Source organism: Strix aluco, chromosome 2 (genome assembly GCF_031877795.1).
Source record: "Strix aluco isolate bStrAlu1 chromosome 2, bStrAlu1.hap1, whole genome shotgun sequence".
NCBI lineage: Eukaryota > Metazoa > Chordata > Aves > Strigiformes > Strigidae > Strix > Strix aluco.
In genome coordinates, this window is record NC_133932.1 from 109,614,103 (window position 1) to 109,635,974 (window position 21,872).

The window sequence follows — 21,872 nt, forward strand, 5'->3', positions numbered from 1 at the left end:
GGTGAGAGGATGCATTAAAGCGAAGACTGCACCAGACATTTGCAAAAACTTACACATTTTGCAAAACTTAAACTGTGTGAAGAAATCTTCTGAACTTGTATGCCTTTTTTAAAGGGCAATGTATACGTGTGAATACATTGGTATTGGTTCTGAATGTCTAAAATCAATATGATACTTCACTTTAGGCTATTCATTTCCCTAGATGTGCATGTGGAGACTGCTCAGTTGTTGAATGCTCATTTCTGTTGCGATGGGTGCAGAGGCAGCTAAATCCCACAGAAGGTCCCAGAGAGGACAGGGCATGCTCAGTTAACTCACAAAATCGAGCCTCAGTTGGCATCTGGTGAAACAACAATACAAGAACGATACCTAAGATCCTGAACAGCAAAATGGTTATCTAGGGTAAGATTCATTTATCTAAACCTAGATGACTCATGCCGTTGTAGGTGCCCTAGGAAATTTCATCTGGCCTCCAGCTGCCACTTCCCTACCATCAGATGTATGAAATGATATTATGTACTTACCTTATTAACTGGAAAGAATGAAGACACTAAATTTAAGATAAACTCCAATTTTTAAGTTGAACTCCTTGGAAAAAATTTTTGTCTTCCTTTGAGGAAATATGGTGTGTTTGGGCAGTCCAGACTCTGCCTGGATGACCAATGCTTGAGAAATTTTATGTCCTACAACTTTTTGTGAGAGATTACTTTTTAAGTCATACATTTCCTACCTAGAACATGCTTTTTTATTCTGCTGGGTGATCATTTGTGCTAAGAAGCATCCTACAAACATGGCTTGGTGTTTGCTGTCTGTAACTACCTTCAGAGCTCATCTTTTGAGTTTCATTATGCTTTTCTTTGCTATTAAAGGCAGTGAAAATCATACCTCTGGCAGCAAGGGCTTGCATGGCTCAGGAGTGGCCATCGGCACACTGTGCCCTGCCTACCCACCTGGCAGCTGCTGCCGCAGACTGCCTGAAATGTATTTTATGCTTGTTTGAGTTCATGCCATCCTTATGAGACTGGGAATGGTCTCCTGACCTGTTTCTTTTGCAGGCCCTTCTAGATCCTCTCCAGTTGTTTCATGTTCTCTGGCTGTCACACTCTATCACTACCTGTCACGCACAGAGGCATCCTAGGTCTGGGGGCCCAGCTGCAGCAGCAACCAAAGTAGTTGGCTCCAAATGCACACCTTTGCTTGCCCTCTGTGACTGTCCATCCATATGTGAACTGCCGTGAAAGGGCTCTCCTGGCCAAAGGGGCTGTCTGGAGAGCAACTTAAAAGGCTGGATGCCATCCTGAACTAAACAAGCAGCTGAATTGCCCTCAAAAGCTCTCAGTAACTTCTCTGTTGAGTGATATTTGTTTCCAAAGATCATTATTATTAAGGTTCCCCTTTGCCACTTTTAGAGGGCTTGAAATATCTTAAAGAGAACTGTTGACTTGATAATTACTTTTGCTGTAGAAATATTAGAGTAAATGATCTTTAAAGCACTTTAAAAGCAAACAGTGCAGTTACTAAAACGACAATAAAAAAACCCCACAGAAAGCAGTGAATATAAAAAAAGCTTTGTCAACTAGTTAATTTGCCTTAGGTGGCATCATCTCAGCATCTGTCTGAATGTTGACATACAGTGCCAAAACGATCAAGAAAACGATTTAGAGGGTAGGGCAATTTATTAGAATCCTATTAAAGGCAAAGGCTTCAAAGCTGTATTTTTCTACGAGCAGTCTATCTAACAAAGCCAGTTTTCTTGTTCGCAGATCCTCTGCAAACAGCTCAGAGATTTTATGGTTCAGTTTTTTGACTGGGGCTGAGCACAGTCTTTATGAGTGTACCTGAGCTGCAGCTACTCAGTTCTTAGATAAATGAATGAGTCAGCCTACGTGCTAGTAAAGAAAGTGTTTCATCAAGAAACATTTCCTCTTTAGTGGAAATATTTGTAAGCCTTTGGTGACTGTATCAAAGTCCACATATTTTCTGTCTAACACGAGGCACTTACCTTTGTTGCCAGTTAGAACATGGACCCTCTGCAGTGAATACAGATAAGCAGGAGCATCCAGAAAGGAACTCAGACCACCCGGGAGCAAGTACCTGGTGCTCCTTATTACTTGAAAAGGGCAGCTAAACTGTTTGTTTGTAATCCCTTCATAGTTAAAGGGAGAAAAATAGGTGCTACTAGAGCAGGATTCACCTGCTGCACTTCAGATGTCTAACTTAAGATGAAATGCAACACACTTTTATAAGTGACTTTTTCTCCTCGTCTCCAGAGGGAGTCTGGGGGACTAGTCCAGTGTGAATCTCTGCACTGTGGATGTCCAAAGAGAGGTGAAATTAATTTCACTTCTTGCAATATGTGAGCTTTCTGCAGACTCCTTCCAGGAGACTGGGAGACCTCCTCATTATCAGGACATAAGCTATTTGCTCTTGGGAATTTGAGCACTGTAATTGACACAAGATATTGATTTCTCCTTCATTGTTCCATGATAAATGCACACGTACAACAAATTTGAGGTTTGATTAAACAAAATGATGTCATCCTCCAAAGAACGGAGGATTTGGTAATATGAGTGAGTACATACAGCAGAACTGAAGAATTCCAGGTTGTTACTTCTTTTTCCACTTTTTACAATTCTGAACTGTATAAGATTTTATGCATTTAATTACAGACCAAAATACCCACACAATTTCTTTGACCAATTATAAGTAACCAAAATAACTTGATCTATGCATGCATAAGAATTCATATATTTTTAAAAAAAGAGAAATCCATTGAGAAAGTCATATCCATGCTACAGACAAAGAAGCCAGCTTCACTGAAGCTATTTGTTTGGGTGCAGTTTTACCTTATATAGTGCTCTTTCTTTGTTTCACATAACTACTTTAATCCTTTCTGGATGCATTCCAAGTTTTAACTTCTTTTCCTGCTTTTGTAGCTGATTTCACATGAGGGCTTTTCATTGTAACTGTGTCAAGAAAAAAAGTCTTCAGCTCTTTAGTTTATCTTGGCTATAATTGTGCCTTCTTATTAATTAGCTGATTATCTTTTACATTCATTTTGGCTTTTATATCTCCAGATCCCTGTATATCCCTTAACATCACACTCCTTTTTCTCTGATTACTTTTCCAACACCCTGATTGATTACATGAATTCACATTCCCTGTAGTACTGGACTCTCGTGTGAAGCTTTTAATTAGAGTTCCTGCACAGCTTTTTGCAAGTAAGAATTTTAGTTTTTATTTCTGAAGGTATATCATTTGCATTCTTCAGCCCAGCTAATCTGAAACCTTTTTTCCTTCATCTTGGAAAACAGGCTCTACTTAAGGCTAAATGATTAGGTTGCCAAATACCCCAGGCTGCAAGCCCAGGATAGTCTTAACATTAGCAGCAAAGAAGGTACAAATATTTAGAATCATAGAATGGTTTGGGTTGGAAGGGACCTTAGAGATCATCTAGTTCCAACCCCCCTGCCATGAGCAGGGACACCTTCCACTAGACCAGGTTGCTCAAAGCCCCACCCAGCCTGGCCTTGAACACTTCCAGGGAGGGGCATCCACAACTTGACTGGGCAACCTGTTCCAGTGTCTCACCACCCTCACAGTAAAGAACTTCTTCCTTCTATCTAATCTAAATCTACCCTCTTTCAGTTTAAAACCATTACCTCTCATGCTATCATTACACTTCCTGAAAAAGAGTCCCTCCCCATCTTTCCTGTAGGCCCCCTTTAAGTACTGGAAGGCTGCTATAAGGTCTCCCTGGACCCTTCTCTTCTCCAGGCTGAACAACCCCAGCTCTCTCAGTCTGTCCTCATAGGGGAGGTGCTCCAGCCCCCTGATCATGGCCTTCCTCAGGACTTGGTCCAACAGGTCCATGTCCTTCTTATGTTGGGGGCCCCAGAGCTATATAACTCTGTGGGGTCTCACGAGAGCAGACCAGAGGGGCAGTATCTCCCTCAACCTGCTGGTCATGCTTCTTTTGATGCAGCCTGGAATACAGTTGGCTTTCTGGGCTACAAATGCACACTGCCGGATCACGTTGAGCTTCTTGTCAACCAACACCCCCAAGTCCTTCTCTACAGGGCTGCTCTCAATCCACTCATCACCCAGCCTGTATTTGTGCTTGGGACTACCTTGACCCAAGTGCAGGACCTTGCACTTGGCCTTGTTGAACTTCATGAGGTTTGCACAGGCCCACCTCTCAAGCCTGTCAAGGTCCTTCTGGATGGCACATCCTTTCCCTCTAGCGTGTCGACTGCACCACACAGCTTGGTGTCATCAGCAAACTTGCTGAGGGTGCACTCAGTCCCACTGTCCATGTTGCCAACAAAGATGTTAAACAGCACCACTCCCAGTACTGACCCCTCAAGAACACCACTTGTCACTGATCTCCACTTGGACATTGAGCTATTGACTGCAACTCTTTGAGTGTGACCATCCAGCCAATTCCTTATTCACCGAGTGGTCCATCCATCAAATCCATGTCTCTCCAATTTAGAGACAAGGATGTGTGCAACAGTGTCAGATGCTTTGCACAAATCCAGGTAGATGACATCAGTTGCTCTTCCCTTATCCAACACTATAACCCCGTTGTATAAGGCCACCAGATTTGCCCTCAGTGAAGCGATGTTGGCTGTCACCAATTACCTCCTTATTTTCCATGTGTCCTAGCATAGTTTCCAGGAGGATCCGCTCCATGATCTTGCTGGTCACAGAGGTGAGACTGACTGGTCTATAGTTCCCTGCATCTCCCTTTTTAAAAATGCGGGTTATGTTTCCCCTTTTCCAATCAGCGGGAACTTCACCAGGCCACCACAATTTCTCAAATATGATGGATAATGGTGTAGCTACTTCATCCACCAATTCCCTCAGGATGTGTGGATGCATCTCATCAGGTCCCATGGAGTTGTGCACCTTCAGGTTCCTTAGATGGTCTTGAACCTGATCTTCTCCTGCAGTGGTCAGTTCTTCATTCTCCCGGTGCCTGCCTTTGTCTTCTGTGACTTGGACAGTGTGGCCGGAGCACTCGCTGGTGAAGACTGAGGCAACCTCAGCCTTCTCCATGTCCTGGGTAACCAGGTCTCCCATTTCCTTCTGGAGAGGGCCCACATTTTCCCTAGTCTTCCTTTTATCACCGAAATACCTATAGAAGCTTTTCTTGTTGCCCTTGATGTTTCTGGCCAGATTTAATAATTCTATCAGGGCTTTGGCCTTCCTAACTTGATCCTTGTTTGCTCAGACAATTTCTCTGTAGTCCTCTCAGGCTACTTGTCCTTGCTTCCACACTCTGTAGGCTTCCTTTCTGTGTTTGAGTTCATCCAGGAGCTCCTTGTTCATCCATGCAGACCTCCTGGTGTTTTTGCCTGTTTTCCTCTTTGTTGGGACACATCACTCCTGAGTTTGGAGGAGGTTATCCTTGAATATCAACCAGCTTTCGTGAGCCTTCCACATGCTTTATCCCATGGTCCTCTACCAAGGAGATCCCTGAAGAGGCCAAAGTCTTCTCTCCTAATGTGCAGGCTAGCAAGCTTGCTGCACGCCCTCCTCGCTGCCCTAAGGATCTTGAACTCCACCATTTCATGGTCACTGCAGCCAAGGCTACCCTTGACCTTCACATTCCACCAGCCCCTCCTTGTTGGTGAGAACAATATCCATCATAGCACCTCTCCTCATTGGCTCCTCTGTCACTTGGAGAAGGAAGTTATCATCAATGTGTTCCAGGAACCTCCTGGATTGCTTATGCCCTGCTGTGTTGTCCCTCCAACAACGGGGTGCTTGAAGTTCCCATGAGGACCAGGGCTTGTGAATGTGAGGCTGCTCCTATCTGTCTATAGGGGGCCTCATCTGCTCGGTCTTCCTGGTTGGGCGGCCTGTAGCAGACCCCCACTATAACGTCTCCTATCCCTGACTTCCCTTTAATCCTGCCCATAAGCTCTTGGTCAGCTCCTCATCACTCCCCAGGCAGAGCTCCATGCTGGTCATAGACATAGAGGGTGACACCCCCTCCTTGTCTTCCCTGCCTGTCCTTCCTAAAGAGCCTTTATCCTTCCACTCCAACACTCCAGTCATAGGATCCACCCCACCATGTCACCATGATGCCAGTAAGATCGTAGCCCTGCAGGTGTGCACACATCTCTAACTCCTCTTATTTATTCCCCATGCTATGTGCATTTGCATAGAGGCATTCAAGTTGGGCCTGCAGTGAAGCTGACTTACTGGCTGGAGTTGCTTTGTGCTGCTCTTCAGGTGCTCTCCTGCTGACCTGTGATCCCTCTCCAGGATCTGGGCATCTACTGCTGGCATCGACATCAAACTGGTAGTAGTGGGATGGATTGAGGTTCCCCTCTCCTGGCAACTTTAGTTTAAAGCCCTCTTCACCAGCTTGGCAAGCCTATGACCAAAGATGCCTATGACCCCATTAGCCCAGTAGATCAGGTTTCTCAAGATAAAATTTAAGATATTAAGTCTTACAAGTAACAGGTTTGCATCCACGACACTTTCATATTCTTGATATTTTTTCATAAGTGTCAATTATTGGTTATTTAGACAAAAATCATATGTTATTTCCAGGACTTTGATAACTATATGTGATAATCATTTATAAGACATCATGAGTAGAAATTCTGGTAAAATTCTGTTTTGGCAACTGGATCCTGGCACAGTTCCATGGTAGATCAAGTATCCATAGATTTTCTGTTGCCAAATTTCACTCACTCCCAAATTTGTTTTAATCTTTTTTTGCCTTATATATTGAAGAGGAGTGAGGGAGCTAGCGGGGACATATCATGGCCTTAAAGATCACGTTAGAAATCAGGAAAAGTGTTTTTTAATAAGCCCATCCATTACAACAAAACTACCCTTCCACATTCTTTGATTTCTTTCGATTTAGCAAATATTGTCTTATGTTCTATGGGACTCTTTTCTGCTGAATCTTCTTTTGATAGTGTCCTCACTCACCTTGCTTTTGTCCTTTATCCTTGGGGACTGCAATTTCTTTCAATCCTTTTACAAAAGAGAGGAGTGTAATGTTTCCACTCTTTCCTTCTTTTATTTGCTTGGAAAATGGTCATCCTTTCCTATAGCTGCAAGGTCTGTTATTCTATGATTTCAGTGTTCATCCTGACCCTCTCTTGCTGCCAATCCCAGTAAAAAAAATGTGAAAACAACTTTCTTAACGGCTGGCTACAAATTTACCTGAGCTGACTTGGACAGTCCTGCTTCACTGAGCAATGAAGAATGTCAATTATTCACGCTCTCCTTTACCAGAAAAAAAAAAAAGGAAAAAAAAAAAAAAAGGGATCCAGAACAAACAAAATGCTGAAGCCACAGCTTCTCCCTCCATAGTGACCTGTCAGGTAAAGGCTGATTTGTTAAAAGAATCACCAGTTCTGTGCAGAGAAGGAAGCTGCTGTGATGTATGTCATTTTTATCAGCTAGAAGAGTACTTTGGCTGCTGGGGAATTTACTTTGGCATGAAACCAGATCCAGCCTATTTTCTGAGCAAGAACATGTACACATTCTTGCACGCACCTCCACGCCCTCAGTGGGCTGGCACACTTCTACCTGTATATATCTATTTCTCTGTATCCTTAAGGAAAGCAACAGCTTTTGTGTCTTTGTGTATGCGTGAAAATTGACATAATTTCAATAATTGTTTTAATTCTATCAAGTAATTAGATGGTCTTGCTCTTCATTTTAGAGTTTTGACATTGAAAAAAATGGGAAACTGCAATGCAGCATTTCTAATCTTTAATAGGATGGACTCCATGAAAACAAACTGCTCTACTTGATGGTTGGGTTTAAGCCCCAGTTCTAGAAAGCTCTTAACCATTTGCTTACTTCTGAATACCTGACTAGTCCCACTGATGTCAGTGCAATAAAATTTGAATGTGACAAAGGGTCCTTCTATGGTACCCATTATTATAATATAAAAATATAAAGCTAGAAAGCAAAGTCTATCTTCTCTAACATATAACATTTCTATAGGTGTATTTCTTTTCATTTGATATTACATTTAATTACTTATCAACCCTGCTTTTTATAAAGCTTCCTGTTCCTTTTAAAATTGGTGTTTAATATCAAAGGGAAGCAGAAGTCATTTTACGATTTAAACTGTAACCAGATTACCCAATTATTGTCAACCAGCAATCTTTCTTTAGGATGCAGTAGATTAAAATAGGTCATAGATGTAGCAAAATGAGAACACCAGAGCAGAAACATTAACTCCAAAATATTTTTTCTCCTTGTGCAATACAGGATTATAAAAGGAGTAACCTTGTTTCATTTTGACATGTGACTATGAAGTGTAGGCAAACATTCATTGCAACAGGTACCTTTGAGATGGATTATCTCTGGCCTTATAGCTATACTTAGCTATGGACCTAGGACTTACCTATACTTACAATGAAAAGTATAGCTAAGTCCTATACCCTCAGACACCTTCCTCACTGCAGGCTCTTTCTTCAGCACAATAGCTTGAAATGCCGTTCTGCTCAGCATCATCCAAATACAGATCAAGCTATTTTATCCAAGGCCTCCCGTTGCTCCTGACACAGGCTGGAAATAATGGCCAGGTTTATTGCTGTGTTATTATTGCTCTAAGGTCACGCTCCTGGCTCTTTCATCCGTTCTCCTGCACTCTCCCATTCTTTCATTTATTCATCTTGACCCAACTCACACTTGTGAACTACATTGCATTTGTTAGATGAAGAGGCTGCCTGCCATCCCTCAGAGCATTAAGTAGGGCAGTGGTCCTTAGGGTAAATGAAGCATGGTATGCTGAAATAAATATTATTCTCTTCAGCCAAGACTGAATGTGCGTGTTATATCTGTTGAGCACATCTCTGACACTGATTTAACAGTTCTTTCTTCTTAACCTGTATCATGTACACTCTCCCCCTCTATCACTGCTAAGGCTCAAAAGTTGAAATCACACCATGCAAAAGTTCAAATTTACTTCATTCTATCCCACTTAGGTCACATCTTTGGGCAGGGCTATCATGTGAATCTTTAAATTCTTTTTAAAGTAGCATTTTGACATTTATTTTCTCTACCTGAAAGCATCATGATGAGAAAGATTTACTTTTTCAAGCTGCAACTACAATTCTCTGGGAATTCTCGAAAGGAAATCTTGATAAGGACATAGAGTGTATCATCAGTAAGTTCGCAGATGACACCAAGTTAAGCGGGAGTGTCGATCTGCATGAAGATAGGGAGGCTCTACAGAGAGACTTGGATAGATTGGATCAGTGGGCCAACGTTAACGGGATGAGCTTCAACAAGGCCAAGTGCCAGGTCCTGCACTTGGGCCACAACAACCCCATGCATCGCTACAGGCTTGGGGAGGAGTGGCTGGAGAGCTGTCTGGAAGAGAAGGATCTGGGGGTTCTAATTGACAAGCAGCTGAATGTGAGCTGGCAGTGTGCCCACGTGGCCAAGAAAGCCAACGGCATCCTGGCTTGTATTAGAAATAGTGTGACCAGCAGATGTAGGGAGGTGATAGTCCCCCTGTACTCTGCACTGGTGAGTCCACACCTGGAGTATTGTGTCCAGTTTTGGGCACCTCAATACGAGAGAGATATCGAGGTGCTGGAGCGAGTGCAGAGGAGGGCAATGAAGCTGGTGAAGGGCCTGAAGAATAAATCCTGTGAGGAGCGATTGAAGAAGCTGGGACTGTTTAGTTTGAGGAGGAGAAGGCTATGGGGAGACCTCATCACTCTCTACAACTACCTGAAAGGACATTGTAGAGAGGCTGGTGCTGGTCTCTTCTCACAGGTAGTTAGTGACAGAACAAGAGGGAATGGCTTTAAACTGCAACAGGGGAGGTTTAGACTGGACATGAGGAAAAAAATTTTCACAGAAAGAGTGGTCAGACAATGGAATAGGCTGCCCAGGGAGGTGGTGGAGTCTTAATAGGAATACTTAACAATTTAAAAATACCTATCAGATAGAGTCCATCTTATCACAAGAAATGCTTTAGCACACCCCACCCTATTAGAAACATGATAATTTTCAATGCAATCCAGTAGATTTAGACATTTGGTGTATGCTGAAGTCTGGTTTTGATATTCCAAGCAGAAGCTATGGACAGTGTGTGTACACCGGCAAAACAGTAGATGGTCCAGAGACAGGTCTCTCCAGGGACTGCTGTGCAATTGGGCAAGGATCAGCATCAGTGACATTGCCAGGCACTTGGCAGTTCTCCATGGTTTCTGATGTCTTCTCTTTAGGAAAGCACACTCTCTGTGCGGTCTTCTATAAGGAAGCCAAGAATGGTGTTGATCTACAGAGCATAACCAGATTACAAAATCAAGTAAATCTCTCTGTCTGCACCAGCACATTAAGGAGAGAGGCTAATGAGCTCAAGCCAAGGCCACAGCTCCTCAAGTTCTCTGGTCACATCAGGATCTTTGTTTCACTGGACATTTTTTTTTAAATAAAAGGTTTTGAGGATTATGAAGAAAAAATGAAGCAAGTACTGTGCTTCCTGCTGTGGTGTCAACCTGAGATCCTCAGAGTGGACAAGAGCATAAATGTTGTCTCCCACTAATGTCTCCTTACAAAGGTGGCCTGACAATATCCTGCAGACAGTCAATGGATATGCTGCCTGCCTTGAGGCATGCTAATGCTTTGGACATGTTGAGATGTGCAGACACCTTGTGTGGTTTGTGCCTAAGGCAGGATTAGCTGATTAATAATTGCCTGAACCCAAGGCCTGGCCTTCAAGGATGCCATTGGGACAGAGTATGAACATGCCACCTGTTTCAGCTTTGTCTTTCTAGATGGAAACTCTGTTGTTACTTTCTGTTCTTCTGAGGGAAGAATTGTTTCTGCTGCTTTATCCAGAGGGTGGGAAGGAAGTCTTGTATTGCTGCTTGTGCCTTACTAAGAGCACTCACTGCTCAAAGCAGGGCGGTATCACCCAAGATGGTGACACAGGAAGAACTTCAGTTGTAATGAGTCCCAAGCACTCAAGATCAAAATGACCAAGATGACTCAACCCAATTGAAAATTAGAGACGGGCTGAAGTCCTGAGGAGTAACAGCAGCCACCTCCTTGCTTTCAGAGATCTCTGTGAGGAGGCTTCCTCCCTGCTGCAGCTGCTATTTTCCTCATCTCCTCCTCTACTGCAGGCACAGTGGTGCCTGGAAAGAGAGCAATTGCTTTATGGTCCACCGTGGGATTCCCCAGCACTATTCGCTGAGGATGAGTTTGGCTGTATAAAGATACTGAGGCCAGTAAATGTATTCAAGGCCATATTGTGACACTGTTAAATGCATTAGACAAAAGAACAATGAAGTTTTCAGCAATGAGTTGTGACCTTGGGTGGGAATAAGGAAATTTCTCTATTTTTATATTTCTGGACCCCATTCCCACAACAGCCCCCGTGCAGGTGGTCCCTGGACACCACACTCCTTTGGGGATGGTCAGAATTGATGACCGTGCAAGGGGGACATGAATGGGTTCCCCACAGCCGTGTCCTGGGTTACTGTCACCCAGAAGCTTGCAGCTGCATCCAGTTTTGAGCCCTATCACTGTGATGGTGAAGCTGGGCCCACTCAGTTGTTTCTGAAGGGAGCAGGTCCTGGCTCAAGTTACCTGGAAACCCTCAAAATCTCAGTCAGAAATAATCAAAATATCCTCAGATGGTGCCTGGAGGGGAAGAAGAAAGAGAAGGGTGAGAAAAATTCTCTTCCAACTGCAGCTGCTGTGAAGAGCAGTGCCTCAAGCTCTCCCTGGGCGGGTCGGGCAGAGGGACGCCCGCCCTACTGCTGACATGCTCATGGTGCCAGCAGCCTCAGCTTCAACTCTTGTGTGGCATTTCCCCCTGTGTAGAAAACAGCAACTGGCAAGCAAGTGAGCTCAGAGGCCTGTCTGCTGAACCGGTATAGAAAATTGAGGGGAGCCATTTAAACAGCTTGGCTTCTCTAATTGCTTGAAGGTTCTGGAGCACATGTGATACGACGAGCAGCTGAGGGAACTGGGGTTGTTTAGTCTGGAGAAGAGGAGGCTGAGGGGAGACCTCATCGCCCTCTACAACTACCTGAAAGGAGGTTGCAGAGAGCTGGGGATGAGTCTCTTTAACCAAGTAACAAGCGATAGGACAAGAGGCAATGGCCTCAAGTTGCGCCAGGGAAGGTTTAGACTAGATATTAGGAAGCATTTCTTTACAGAACGGGTTGTTAGGCGTTGGAATGGGCTGCCCAGGGAGGTGGTGGAGTCCCCATCCCTGGAGGTGTTTTAAGAGTAGGGTTGACATAGTGCTTAGGGATATGGTGTAGTTGGGAACTGTCAGTGTTAGGTTAATGGTTGGACTGGATGATCTTCAAGGTCCTTTCCAACCTAGGTGATTCTGTGATTCTGTGATTCTGTAATTACACCCTGTGTTCCCTGTCTGAGGTGGATGTGCAAGTGGGCAGAAACCTAAAAAAGTGCTTTTTCCTGGGTGGGCAGCAAGGAGGGTGGTGGCAACGCTTCCTCCCCCAGCTAATACTGTGCCATGTCACTCTGTTTGCCTTGCAGGGACCTGCCACATCGGCTGGGCCTACTACTGCACGGGTGGGGGCGCGGCGGCGGCCATGCTGGTGTGCACCTGGCTGGCCTGCTTCTCCGGCAAGAAGCAGAAGCAGTACCCCTACTGAGCTGGCCCCGGGGCGCGGGCGCTGCCAGGTGCCCAAGGGGCTTGCCAACGTCTTCTGGATAACGACGATGAACAAGAAATTTTTAAGTGCTTTCTCTCTGGAGCAGGCGTGGGGTGGGACAGTGAGTTGCCCAAGGGAGGGCAGGGAGGTGAATGGCAGTACAAAGCGCCCTGGCTAGGCTGGACAGGGATGGGCTTTCTCGCTCGAGCCTGCTAGTGGTCTGCTCTGTTAAAATATAAACAAGGAAAACTCCACTTTGGCAAATGGTGAAATTGTGCGTGCACCAATTAATTGAGAGGTTGGTGAGGGGATGGCAGTGCCGGGGGTCTGGGTAGCACCTGGCAGCCCCTCAGCGTGGCATTCCTGAAAGCACACACGCACGCACAGATGTTGACCATGGCACAAAATGAGTAGAGAGGAAACTTTTTTGGTGCGATTCTTCTTTCTTTTCCTTTTTTTTTTCTTTTTTTTTTTTTTTACTTCTCTCTGGTGGTTTAAAATTCAGTGTTGCAACACTTTTTAATCTATACATTATACTTAATAAAAGGACCAATAAGCCACTTTATCAGTATTTTGTATATTCCCTACACATTTTTCTTCCCCAAACATTTAGCCACTGCTTATTCAGCCCTATATAACTTTTATTAAGCCTCTGTGTTTTCAGCATTATTACAAAAATGCAACATAATTACTTGGCATATGTAGCCTTTCCCTATGGTACTTTTATGAAGTGCAGTAAATGGACGTTTTTCTGTCCATTGGAAATTCCACTTACAGTACTGTAGAGCTCTGTTGGTTACGTACGACTAACAGGAAACTTCTTCCAGTCATAGATTTCTGTTGCTATTATGTTTAGCTCATTGATGTTGTATTGTGCTGTACCATGTTTATTATTTCAATATTCATTTTTGTAAAAAATATATATAATATGTGCTATTTTATGTTTGTATTTGAAAAATCTCTGTAAATAAATTTTTTCTTGATCAATACTTGCAATGCATGGTCGTGTCAATAGATGAAAAAGTGCCTTTACAGCTCCCCATTGAAAAATCCTCAGAAATAATAATGACTTTTATAACCATGCTGTATCCTTTTTCCCTGTAAAACACATACATTTAGGGTTCAGTTACATTGCCTGAGGATAGATATTTATTGCCACTGGAGGCATTCTGGCATATCCCACATTTTTGCCTGATGCTATCCGGTGTCCTGCAGGACTTCATTGAGACCTTTCCCATTTTGTCCTGGCTGCTGTGGACTCGACATTTCACACAGCACTGCGTATCCCTGTTTAGGTGACTGAAATGAGCTCTTACTTTCTTAATAGCATCGACACTGATCAAATACCTACCAGGTGATATTCCTTGAGCAAGACACTGGCAGTGTACATACAAAACTCAAAACCAATCTTTTATGTTCTTTAAGAAAAACAATGTGAACTTAGAGCATGAGAACTTGTAAGGGGTTTTCACTCATGACATTAACTGTTGTTATTCCCTTTCAAATTTGTTTTTCTGCTCTTGTTTTCCCAATATGATATTTCTGTCATGTATTTCTAAGTTATTACCTATGTTCTAGTTGTAGTTCTGCTGGTTAATAGCATAGCTGTCGCAACTCTGAAATTGTGCAGTTGTTTTGTACATTACACCGGACAGTTTTTGGAGGTATGTCGAAATGGCAATGTCAGCTTGCAGTGGTCAATCCTGATATCGCTGAACTGAATTTTATCAAATTTCATTATAGGGTAAGCACTATTTATTTGCTTTATGGTGCTGTGCAGTGAAAACAAAATTGTACCTCACCCCTCCCAGATTAGCCCATAATAGCCCTAGTGCATCCAACTGCACTTCTGCTGAGAAGCACATCCAACCATGTGGTGGGGGGCTTGCCACGGCATCAGCAGTGGTACCAGCATCACGGGACATGGTGCTCTTCCCTCCTGCTTCCAGGTTTTAGGGCTTGTTCCTTCTTGTGAGTGCTCAGGACCTTACCCAAACCTGCTGTGGGAGGTCAGTGGCATACCATATACACTCACAGTAGGTATGAATGTGCCTGTCAGGGTTGTGGATTGCTGCTTTATTAAAACTGAAGGATATATAAACACAACTTTGACTGTGGTTCCCCTGGCTCCATAAGATCTTTGGCAGGTATCTCAACAGAAAAATGCTGCCTTTGTACAGTATGCTACTGCAGAAACATGCCTTTCCTTCCGATGAAACTGCAATTTGCTATATGAAGTTTCAGTGACTTGGCTATAAAAATGTGTTATTTTTCTAAATTTGTCCCTCTCTAGATTATATCCTGGACCATGCATCATAAAGAACATTTTGACCTTTTTTAGATCTTCCTGTGCTCAGGTTAGGGCTCAATTTATCATGACAAACTGGAACTATGCAATTACTTCACGAAGAAAATTAGCTTTTTCTTATGATGCAATATAATTATAGCATGACTTACTTTCTCTGAATTTGTATACAATATCCTTTTTTTTTAAATTTGGGATTGAATAAAATGCCAATTTTTAGTAATCAAGCCAATGATATATGCTGCACCTGCTTCATAGCTGTTTATCATAGAGCCTTCAGCTGCTGTGATATGAATAAATCAATCACAGCTTAATTAGGTTTGTCCATATTTGTGCATTTTGGTTCTGATATCCATTTATTATCATGGTTATCAAACCTCACAGCTACAACCTCTAATATCTTCGAACTGGGCTAAAGATTGCTTTCAATTTCACAGTATAAAGTGTCAATGAAATATTTACAATATTTACCATGTTTAATTTTCCATTTATTTATTCTTGAAGATGAGGAGTTTGGCCTTGTATTTGTCAAAACAAAAGACATAAGCTTGCACAGACTTCTAGGTCACTGAATTCTGTCCTTGCCATTGCTGGCAATTATATCACATAATTCTGTTCATAAATTTATCAAGCTGCATTTTAAAACTAAGCGGTTTTCCCCTGACACCTACATTGGGAAGTTTATTACAAAATCTCACTCTTTTGTTGATTAGACACTTCCTAAATTCCAGACCACCCTATGTTCTGGAGCTCACTGTCAGCACAGATGTCAGAGGTCACAGTCTGCTTTCAACAAATACTCTGGGAGCAGCAAGTTTCATTTGTCAGTCCTAACTAATACAGGAGCTATATAGAAACAAATCGTATAGTCACAGAGTACTGTTCATTATCAGAGGCTGTCTTAGGACCACAGGATAATTCAGGTGGGAAGGGACCTTAGGAGGTCTGTAGTCCAGCCTCCTGCCCAAGGAAGGGTCAGTCATGAGGCCACAACAGGTTGCTCAGGGTTTTATCTCATCTGGTCTTGAAAACCTCCAAGGAGGGAGACGCACAACATCCCTGGGCAGCCTGTGCCACTGCCTGACTGTCTTCGTGGGGAAAGTGTTTTCCTTATAACTGATTCTTTTTTCAACTAGTGACCACTGTCTCTCATCCTCCCACCAAGAATCACTGACAAGAGCTCATCTCCATCTTCTGTCACCTCTCCATAGGTACTGGGTGGCTGCTATTGGGTTACCATTCCCCCCCCACAGGCCATCTTTTCACCAGGCTGAATAAGACCTGACCCTTGGACCTCCTGCACAGGTTGAGCACTTCAGCCCACAGGTCCCCAGGTTCTTTCCACAGAGCTGCTCCCTGGTCAGGCAGCCCTAGCCTACATCACTGCAGGGGCTTCATCCTTCACAGGTGCAGAACTTGGCATTTGTCCTTGTTGAATTTCATATGGTTCCTGTTGTCCTGTTCATTCAGCCTGTCTCAGTCCCTCTGAGTGGCAGCCCTACCCCTCAGTATATTGACTGGTCCCTCCAACTTGGTATCATCTGCAAACTTGATGAGAGCACACTCCTTCAGCTCTTCCAGGTCACTGATAAATCTGTTAAATAGGACAGGTTCTAGGATAGACTTGTGATATCCCACTTACTACAGGCATCCAGGTAGGGTCCAACCAGGAGCCATGACCCTCTCATCCAACCAGGCTTTTACCCATCTGGTCGCCTACCCATCAACACCATAATGTCCCAACCTGGGTACAAAAACACTGTGGGAGCCTGTGTCAAAAGCCTTGCTAAAATCCACACAAATTACAACCACTGCTCTTCCCTCAATCACAAATCCAGTCACTTTACCATGAAAGGCCACCAGGTAGGTCAGGCACAGTTTGTTCTTTATAAATGCATGCTGACTGCTCCTAGTCACTGAAATGAGGTCCTATGGGGCTACCAGTGGAAATAAAGAGTTGGGATCCTGTTGCCTTTGTGTGCTTAACTTTTGCTTTGCATCACTAAATACAGAAAAAAAATCATCAACAAATGTAGAGATATGAAGGGTAGGAAAAAAATTGAGCTCTGGAAGTTGGAAATTTACTTCATATATATGTTTGAATGAGGCAAGTGGAGGTGGAAGAACTTGATGTAATACTGTTTTACATAAGTTTTGTCTTTGGAATGACTTCAGGAGAAGACATTTTGAGTAGGAAATTCTTCCACCTAAACCCCAGAGAGCTGGGGAATTTCTTTGCCTATGCAGCATGGTGTGCAGTGCCAAAACTCTTGTCCTGAGCATTAACACAGTATTTCCTAAGAGGGAAAATGCAAATTCTGTCATTCAAGCACTAAGTCAGGTAGAAGCTTTTCTGTGTAAATATGAGGCATGTGAAGGCACTGTCTGGAGTCTGAGAGGAAATTATGCTCTTTCTGTTAAAAAAAAAGCCATTACTTTTCAAGACTTATATGTTAACAAATGACTCAAATTTTCAGAACATGCTGTAGAGTTTGCTCCCTCCCCAAAATACAAATATATGTCTATGAAAAAAAAACACTTTAAAAATATTTTGAAATGAGAGTTAGAGAGCTCCTGAGGCAGTTTAACCCCTCTATGTCCTTTTTCTTGATAGAAAATTCAGAAATCAGTTGGAACTGCAATTTATCTGTCATTCTAGAGTTTGAAATAGTCCATGAAAAATATCAAACTGAATGACAAGACAGATAATCTGTACATCAACATAAGCATTAATTCTACTCTACATACTTAACCTTTCAGAGAGACAATGGTGAAATTAGATATGTCTTTTTTTAGAAGTGACATTTTAGTGTAATCCCTTAAGCAGACAGGATTTTAAATATATTCTTTTGAGTAAGTATTAAGTGTTTTTATTATTGTTATTTAAATAATGATCGATCAGAGCAAATGAAGAAAATTTTGAAACAGTTTCAAGTTCAGTTGTCTTAGTGGCGAGAAGGATAGTTATTAGGTTAAATATAAATATGTGGCCTTTTTTTGTGTTCCTCACCAAGAGACAAAATGTTCATTGAAATTTATACGGATATTTTAGTTGAGTAAAGACAGACTCTGACTCCTTTCATGGACAATTTTATGACCTTTTAGTGTTCTAGAAGTATCTGCTAAGAATATCAGTATGTTAGGGATATTCTATGTTATGCTGAGCATCTTAAATTAAGCCATCACAAGGAAAATTATAATCTGAAAGGAACATATGGCACAACTTCATTATACATATCTACATCAACAGGGCCCACAACATTTTTGCCTGCTTTTCTGGCTTCCTAAGAGCAAATGAACTATATGTTACTCTGCTTTAAGCATCCACCATCACACAGTGATATCCTGTGGCCCTCAAATATCTCCTCAACAGGCATTGCGGAGCATCCTGAGCATCACTAGAAGTATGATCATCTCCAAGCATGCCTCAAGCATGATTGTCATCCCAGTGGTTATAAATCAGTTTGGCTTGTCATTCTGGGGATGGTGAAGCCATGCTAGAGCACAGAAAAGCAGCCTCTCATCTGAAGCCTAAACAAATGCAGGTCTACGTTAGCAGGCAGAAAGCTGCTGCCTCACACTGTCCATGGGGATGGGAGGACTTTGTTGTCACAATGGAAAGCAGCTGTTAGCTCCTGTCTGCAGCAAGACTTAGAAGCCCAAGGAGTGAGTCTGTGAGCCTGTAACCACTCAGGTAACTTCCCAGACATTTTTGTTATAGGACATACATGGAGGCCACTGCCTGAGTTCCCAAGAGAACACCTTAAAGACAAAGAGTGCTCACATCTTGCTTGTCCCCCTAAGAGGCAGACCCATCTGGGGTAGAGGGAAATGCTCATGTACAGCTCCTGCAGCAGCCCTGGTGTGTGAGACCTCTGCACCAAGCCTCAGCTCTGGGACTGGAGGATAAAGGCAACGGCAGCAGCCAAGGGGCTCTATGTGCTCCATGTGCTTTTGAAAACTGTATGCAGCCCTGCTCTGCATATATAAATGTCTTCATCCTCTTTTCATTCTTCAGGAGCTATAGGTAACTTTGAGTCTCTTCACACTGGCCAGTAAAATCAATATTTTAGTATGCTGAATAAACAAAGGTTGTTGGTCTGTGTCCTGGGTTTGAGTGAGTGGTGGCTGGTTTCGGTGGCAAGGGAGGGGGCTACAGCAGTGGCCCGCTGTGAGAAGCTTCTCAAAGCTCCCCTGCCTCCAAGTTGGACCCACGTCTGCATCAAGGCCTACCATTTAGCTGCACCTCTGCAATAGCGTGTTTAAGAAGGGGAATCTGTGAGGAGTTGGAGTTGTGAACTGGAGTTGTGAGGACAACCTCTGTGTGAACACCGAGGTCAGTGGAAGAAAGTAGAAGGGTGAAGAGGTGTGCTGATGCAGAGCCCCCCTGCTCGTGGAGAGACGGCAGGGCCGCCGCCCCAGCCACCCATGGAGGTCTAGGTGGAGCAGAAGCTGACCTGCGGCCTGTGGAGAACCCCATACTGGGGCAGGTGACTGTGCCTGAAGAAGGCTGGGACTCTGTGGGAAGAAGCCCCCGCTGTTGTAGTTCGGCACTGGGAGGACAGCAACATGTGGGGGTGACCCATGCCAGAGCAATGAGGGAAACACTGCGGCACGTGGGAGAGACTCATGTTGGAGGAAGTCTGTGGAAAGCAGATACTCTGTTAAGTGTTGTTGTTGTTAGTGTCTGTATTAAATTTATGTTCTTTTTTCCTTCCCTAATGAGTCTGCCTTTTGCCTGTGAGCATAATGGGTGACTCATCCCCCTCTGTCCTTATCTCGATTCCTGAGCCTTTTGCTTTACTTCCTCCTTCCCAGCACTGGGAGGGAAGGTGGTGTGAGCGTCTGCATGGTGCTCAGTTGCCCTCTGAGCTCAAACCACGACAGGCTGTGTAGAAAGAGTCATGCTACAAAGCACTTTTGCTCCAGCTCGTCACCAAAGAACTGAGTGTTTTGAGTAATGGATGGCAGCTTCCTACACAGGAGTCTTGAGTGGGTGGTTTTCTACAAATTCCTCTGCCCCAATAATTTTATCCCATTCCCTAAACCTCTGCCAGATGTGACCACTTTTCAAAACCTTGGTCTTTTTAAAGCATGGTAGCTGCTAAAGGAAAAGCATATATTTCATGTGAATACTTCGTTTTCTGTTAAGGATTCCAGTCATTTCAATGGGCTTGGACCAAACTCCATGACCCTGATCCAAAAACTAGAGGAGCCAATGAAAAATAGTCCACTGGCTTAACTCAGGCATACATTCAACAGGCAAAATACCAGAACTATTCTATATCTGGCTTTGTAGTATGTTCCAGTAAACTGTCTATCTTTTCTTCCTGTGGAAAAAATACACACATACGCACACACACACACATTTTATAAGCAAAAAAATCCCTATATCTTTCTTGTTTTTATACTTATCTAAATGTTCTTTGTCATCTGAGAATTAGCTAAAACAAGGTCCTACAAATGCAAAATCTATGTGGCACGTAATATCGTCAATTAGTATTTATTTAGGAGTTATGTCTTCAAAGATCAGAAACTTTTAAAAAAATAACATTTTGTATTGATTTTGCAGACAAACAAGCTGCCGGATTTGGATAATAAAGCACAGTTTTTGTGAAGCAAGCCAGCTGTATGTCCTTATCTTGCCTGTTCCAGAAGAAGAAAATGAAAAGTGGATTAACTAACATAATGAGCATTTCAAAGGATATAAAATAAAATCTGTTATATGATGTAAGGCTGTGGTTCTTAGCTTATATTACTAGGCTGGGTGGGTCCAAATGGAGTCTTTCTACTGCCAAATGGAAAGGACAAAGAACAGAAAGTAGAAACGTAGCCGTATACTGAGGGGTTTACTGGGGACCCCACTACAGGGTGGTAGTAGGTGCTCTGCACCTATGACTCACTGTGGGTCAGTAACTCTCCATATGAAGCATCTGGGTTATTCTCGTCCGTGTTATATGTCCGAAAGTATCAGTAAGCTTTCTGTTTGTACAGCACCTAGGAAAAATATTTCCCAGTCTATCAGTAGGACCCCTAGGTCCTATCCTAAAGTAAAGTAACTCCACTTCACAACAAGAGTTGTGTAAAGGTTGGTAAAGGACTTTCTTTTACTGAATGGTAGTATCTTTTGGTGGGGAAATAGAGAAAGGAAATCTCAGTTAAAACACAAGCTATAATTAGGACAATACATTTGAAATTATTAAATACTTCTTGCCTGGAGCTCAGCGGCCGTATTAAGAGCTGCAGTATGAGATATTTGTTTTCAAGTAGCTGTCAACATATCATTTGCTTTCTACACTCTGGGATTACACACAGGAATTAAAGACCGAGTGCATTACTACACCTATCTCTCTCTCTAGCTGAAATCAGAACTTCTTTTCACAGAAGCTCCTGCATGTTGACTTCAGCAAGTCTGTGTGCCTTACAGGCACCCCAGGAAGTGCCTGACCCTGCCTCTTCTCAAAAACCTGTTGTGAGCAGGATATCTGCTGCCATTCTCCACATCACACTTTCCAGCCCTTTGCTACAACTTGCTGCTACAGAGCATGGCTGTCACTTCTGGAAGGTTTCAAGCTGTTTCTCACTAACTGAGCAGAGTAACTTGTTTCAGGATAATCAGTTACCAAAAGATGCTACAGTGCACCACCGCAAATTAAGTGTTTCATTTCCAAAGTTATTGTTACATCCCACTCTCTTGCAGACCATTCAACAACATTAAGGTAGTAGTAGTCATCACTAATGCCTTTTCTTCTTTTTTTTTTCAGGTCCTGAGGGCAACAGTACCAGGAGAAGTCACATCGCAGGTGACAAACCCATCTGTGGTAAGAGGGAAGAAGTTAACTTTTTACAAGGCAGTATCATGCAGAAAATAAAGCCAGCCATGCCCAGGTGCGGAGTGACATTTCAAAGAGGAAGCACATTAAATGTTT

General features: G+C 43.1%; 1 protein-coding gene across 1 annotated transcript in view; it reads left to right on the forward strand.

Moving 5' to 3' along the window:
• LHFPL6 (LHFPL tetraspan subfamily member 6) overlaps positions 1–13,634 on the forward strand; it is a 148,618-nt gene extending 134,984 nt beyond the window's left edge. The window contains exon 4 of the mRNA XM_074815796.1: positions 12,520–13,634. Coding sequence (XP_074671897.1) covers positions 12,520–12,638 — 119 coding nt within the window. The 3' untranslated portion in view covers positions 12,639–13,634. The remainder of the gene's footprint in view (positions 1–12,519) is intronic.
• The last annotated feature ends 8,238 nt before the right edge of the window (positions 13,635–21,872 follow it).